The sequence below is a fragment of the Dromaius novaehollandiae genome, chromosome 1 (assembly GCF_036370855.1).
Source record: "Dromaius novaehollandiae isolate bDroNov1 chromosome 1, bDroNov1.hap1, whole genome shotgun sequence".
Classification (NCBI taxonomy): Eukaryota; Metazoa; Chordata; class Aves; order Casuariiformes; family Dromaiidae; genus Dromaius; species Dromaius novaehollandiae.
The window spans coordinates 79,497,284-79,502,681 of NC_088098.1; the positions used below are offsets into that span (position 1 = coordinate 79,497,284).

Genomic DNA, 5,398 nt, shown 5'->3' on the forward strand with positions numbered 1-5,398 from the left:
CTCTGTTCTAATGTATGAGTATAGATATGGTATAGAGATATAATCCCACAGCCATTTCTTACCGAAGCATTATATGGATAGGGACAGAAATTTTCCTGGTATAAATTGTTATAGCTTTGTTGACTCCAAGTCCCAGAGACCTCTGTGGAGCTTAGAACAACTTATACTAAATGAAAATTTTGTTCTTATAATTGCAGTCCAGAGTTCTCAAGATAAAAAAGACAAGAAGAATTGTATAGGAATCAAGTAAAATTGTTAAAATTGATCACACAAATAAAATCATGCTTGTCCACTGTATAGACAACATGGTAAAAAAGTCTTGCAAAATTTTGAATGAGCAAGAAAACATACAGTTGTTCCCCTCCCAATTGTCCTAAATGTGTTAGAGTCACTTCTTTCCTTTTGAAGCTAATTATGTTTATTATGAGTTCAAAGGATGAAAAATAATAAATTATTAGACAGAAATCTTGGTCTTATCCTAATCATTTGGCTTATCCTACGCACTTACGTACTTCTATGAACAGAGAATCACTCCACATGGAGAAAAATATTCTCACAGCAGAATGAGGCCCTATGACTATTCTAACAAAACTACTTGAACATTGTAGATGAAGAGATATTACATGTGTATAGAGAAAAAAAAAATTTTTAATTCTGTCAGCAGAGTAGGCCTTGAGCTAAATCCTGACCAATTTCCATGAAAGCAAGGAACACAATTGGCCTTATTTTGATCTTGTTACACTCCTGTAATTCTAGTGGCTTCAGTGATTTACTTCACTAGACAGTAATAAGAACAGGACCAGAATCTAGCCTAGTATCTTTCATATTATTGATACAGACACTCTTAGGCCAAATACAGCATTTTCAGACTGTTGTCAGGTTGTTAAATATATTAAATAAATAAAATAGGTAATCTGCGTCTTGAGAGAAAATGCACGTATGTCAAAATAAAAGCCCTTATTATATATCCACCACAGTGGATTTTTCTCCAGCTTATCGGTACCTTGCTGTTGATTTCTGCTGGAGTACATCAAGAATAACCTTTAAAACTGCACAGACTTAAAATTCCAGGGAGGCGAGATCAAATTAAAAAAAGAAAAAAAGAGGAAAATAGCTAAATACGTACACAATTTTCAGAGAACTAACGGAAACAAATGTAACTCCATTAAAACCAATGAAGCTATACTGAATTCAATCAGCTAATGATTTTACACCTAAATTACAGTGAAAAGCTCTGCTCTGCAGATATTCTCATTTTAACTAAAGATTTGTAAACTTCAGATGCATCTATGGAGGTTAGATTCCGATAAGTAAACTTACCCATAACATACACCAATCTGGATATCTAGGGAAAAGGTTTTGTCAATATTTAGAGATCTTATGATGAAATTAAAGTCATTTCACTCTTACAAGTATAAAGTATCTGATACCTGGTCAGAACTAAATAGAAACGGTGATACTAAACTTGGATCCTCCTTTTCTAAGTACACACTTCATTTTCACTCATCATAGGAGAATATGCACTAGTGATGAATAGTGTGAAGCCTATGGGGCATGACTGATTGGGAATTATTTTTCCTAGCAGAATTCAGCAGCATGAAAAATAAGCAAATTAACCTGTTTGATATATTAGTAGTAGTACTCCTGATGCTTCTCTCTGTGTTGGAAATACATTAAAATAATGTTTTTACATTATATTTCTATATTTTGACCCTAGAATTAAGTGAATATAGAAGTGTGATAAAGAAGGAGTTGAGAGAACATTTGGACTCTACTTGTTTTTTTCCAAACCTCAGCTTGGATTTAAAAGGAGTCAGAACTGACTCTTTCTATGCAAAACCATTTGATCCCTGTTCTCTTGCCAGTTACTCTGGTTTTCCAGTGTGCAGCTCCTTTAACAACAGAGCAGTCACTTTTTGGCTTCTATGGGTGTGAAAAGAGACTACAGCTCCAATCCTACCAGCTAAAACCATATACAATAAAGATTTTTTTTAAGAATATAACAGCAGACATCTTTTATGCTGTGCTTGCACTGTCTACTATTGTGCTAATTAGATGATTCCCTGCTTCTGCCAGAATGAGGGCTGCAGAGCCCAAGTCTCTTTCCAGCTACACCAGTAATGTAACATCCATTTCTTATGTTTCGTTCAAGTGAGTTCTGTCCACTGATGCAAACAAAAGGTGATTCAAGCCCCCAAAAGTTTGGTTTGTATTATTCTTTTTTGCAGATGTTTCTTCTTTCCAGTAGAATAGAGCCTCACTTGGAAAACATACTCTTTGTTTTTTTCAGTGAACTGTCATCTCTAAGGGTGTAATTTGAAATTCAGCTTTTTTCCATTGTCTTTTAGGTTTCTAATAGTCATTCTGAAAGTTGGAAGTATGCAAGCCAGTTCTTTTTATCTATCATATTCACCCATTACTTCAATTTGCAAGTGGTGTGGCCCCTTTATCTTGTAATATAGAAGCGAGGACTTACATGCCTCCTGGCATCCATCATAGCATGTGGGTCGTCTGGGTTGACCACGTCATTCTGATTGATTCTCATAGGTTCTCTGGGCACATGGGAAAAGTCTGCCTGCAGCTGCAGCTGGGATCCTAATGCGGAGACCTTTCTCTGGGGGACCAGGATCTGGTGAGGATCCATTGGATCGATGTCTGCACTTCTGGTGTTTCTGTGGGGTTCAGGTGTGTTGAATTGGAATAAAGGAATTTCATTTCTCCTGGACAAGAACTGGGAGTATGGTGGTGGATTCATACCAGGGAAGAAAGCTTGTTTAACTCTGCCCAAGCTAACCAGGAAATTGTGTTTAGGAGATTGGTACACGTCGTAACCATTTTCCAGGGTCCTGTGTTTGAACACACAGTCTTCTTGTCTGAAGTAATGCTTCAGGAAAAAAATATGACAGCTGTGAGCAGAGAGATGTAGTAATTAAAAAGTACCGATTAAAAACAGCAAGAGGGATGAGACCTTGCAGCAGGTATCTTTCTGATTCCCTAGCTCTGCAGTAACAACTCAGAAAAGGCTTAGTCAACTGTAGATCTAATATGTGTGCCCCATATTTACAGCAAAGGTGTTTTGGGGACAACACTTTTCTCTGAGAGAACTGCATTGTCCGAGCTATTTCCAAGCCACAGCTATAGACTACAGCAAGAATTCAGGCTGGTCCATCATTAGATTTCATTCTGGTCTCATTTAGGCCAGCAGGACTCACATGTCTTCTGTCAGCTCTATGATTCAATACAATTGGCTAGAAGAGGAAAATTTAACCTAAGTGTCAGGTCCTCAGCTGGCTTAAATCTGCATCCTCCTTCACTACATGTAGCTACACAGATTTGCCCTAGCTGAGGACATTGGCCCTATGGTAAGAACAGCAGGATGCATCTGCCTTACTCTTGAGTCTTAGCGAAGGTCACTCACCGATCCAAAAATGTTTCCTTTCATGTCCATACATAGGTAGCGTCCACTCTTCACTCCAGTGATTATTACATAGCCGGCACCTTCGGACTTGATCATTAGGGCACCTGTTTAGAAAAACAAAGATGTCAAATCTGGGACACAGTTCTGCACTGGACTGCTGCCTCAAAGATCCACAGAAGTGCTGGCTGGAAGAGCCATCCCAGGGGTCTTTGGGCCAACGTTCCACTCGAATGTAGACAAATGTGCTGTTGGCTCATATTTGGCCTGGTGCTCCCTGTAACCTTCAGGTCCTGTCCAGCAGGGCTCTGTCCATGCAATGAGGCTGCTCCAGCCTGTACCACCACCGGGGGTTATTCCAGCCCTGGTGCAGAACCTTGCACTTCTCATGTGTCTGGTGTCTCAGCAGGACTGTGGTGACCTGACAGAGGTTCAGTAATTTCCCTTTCACAACTCCTTTCCTTGTCATACCTCACTTCCTGCTCTACCATTCCAACTAGCTGTGTATTTACTTCCTGACAGATTGGCAAAGCATGGTATTTTCTTGGCTGTGGCTCTCTACACCATCATACTGGTTCTTGACCAATACAACTGAATTTTATAAAACTTACTAATATGCATGAAAAATAACAAGAGGATGCAGCATTTATACAAGTATTTGATCAATAATTTCTAAAAAATGTAGCAGAACTTGATCATTTTTTTCTCCTCAATCAAATTATAACTTTAAAAAAGTCTTTTGTTCCTCATACACTCATACAGAGATATCACTGGACATGCTTACATATTTAGTTGAGTAGACGAAGAAGATGCTATGCAGTAATAATAATTAAAATGACTTTCTGATTTATAGTTACTTGTGATGTGAGCATTGAAAAAAGAGGAGTACTTCTGGAATATTATAAAAAAACCCTAAATTTTAAAAAAGATATTTTTTCTACTAACTATGCTGTTTGGGCTAGGTATACAGCAAAGAAAGAAAGAAAGATACCTTAACTTTGCATGAAAATAGATGATGGTGATGAGATAATTTAAGAGCCACACTGCACTCCAAAGGCTTAGTGCTTCATTTACAAGAGTCTGACCTTTTGCAATTTCCCCCTGTTTAATCAAACTTTGCATATTCAGTGACCCATGTTCTGTACACAGTTGTGTTTCTGCCATGCGGCACATTAAATGCACAAATCTGAAGCTTGTCTCACAAACCAATTTTCAATGCAGAGAAGTACTGATGTATTTGGAAGGAAATGACCAACTGTACTCGTGTAGTTGCTTAGAGGTAGTTATCAGCTCTCTACCCAAAAATAAAGGTTTTACAAACACAGCCAGTTTTCCACCACTGCTGTGGTGAGTTCCCTCAGTGTACTTCCTTTGCAGATGCTATCACCAGAATGGGAAGGAGCTATTTGGGGCATGTCATCACCAACCTCTCATCGGGACTTCCACAACAAGCTGTGAGTAAAATCATGAAGTGAAGGATAATTCTGGTAGTTTTTGCTTGCAGAGTATCACAGGAATCATAGAACTTACTATAAAGGTGAAGAATGAGAATCCTCATCTGCTAGATTTCTTTGAAGCAATTTTGTTTGTTTGTTAAACAAAGGGAAGATTATAATTACGTGTGTTTTCCGTCTCGCAGCTGTCTGCCTGCCTACCAGGAGGATGGAATTTGCTATAGCTAGTGAAAAGGCAAAAAAAAAAAGCATTGTGCTCTCTGCCCTGTTCACACGAAGACCGAGGGTCCATAATGAGCTACTTACTGTAAATGGTTTGGTGTGGGGCACCATCAACATAGCCCTCAGAGTTGATTTGGAGGTGGAAGCTGTTCCTCTCCGTAGCTGTGTACAAGTGCATCAGGTGATCGGTGCTCCCCCAGCTGGGATTCAGCAGCGGAGAGGAGTTGAGAAAGGCAGTGGTAGCCTTCAGGCTGCAGAGCACCAGCAGCATGTACCCCCGGTAGCTATAGGGACAAGCTTGTGGCAT

At 39.2% G+C, this 5,398-nt stretch overlaps 1 protein-coding gene across 1 annotated transcript; it reads right to left on the reverse strand.

Annotated features, from left to right (window-relative positions):
- Nucleotides 1–1,661: 1,661 nt before the first annotated feature.
- On the reverse strand, nt 1,662–5,398 carry FGF23 (fibroblast growth factor 23). The gene is made up of 3 exons (XM_026106298.2): nt 5,176–5,398; nt 3,419–3,522; nt 1,662–2,884 (listed from the first exon to the last, which is right to left on the reverse strand). Exons 1-3 carry the CDS (start codon nt 5,396–5,398, stop codon nt 2,447–2,449), a joined length of 765 nt encoding a protein of 254 aa, XP_025962083.2. The 3' UTR covers nt 1,662–2,446.

What these genes read in the sequence shown, in the direction of transcription:
- FGF23 (XM_026106298.2), bottom strand. Translation starts at nt 5,398, where the DNA reads ATGCCACAAGCTTGTCCCTATAGCTACCGGGGGTACATGCTGCTGGTG. An exon ending in CCCACACCAAACCATTTACA is followed by an intron (nt 3,523 to 5,175) that starts GTAAGTAGCTCA and finishes TTTTCTAAACAG; the next exon opens with GTGCCCTAATGATCAAGTCC. An exon ending in AAGGAAACATTTTTGGATCG is followed by an intron (nt 2,885 to 3,418) that starts GTGAGTGACCTT and finishes TTTTTCCTGAAG; the next exon opens with CATTACTTCAGACAAGAAGA.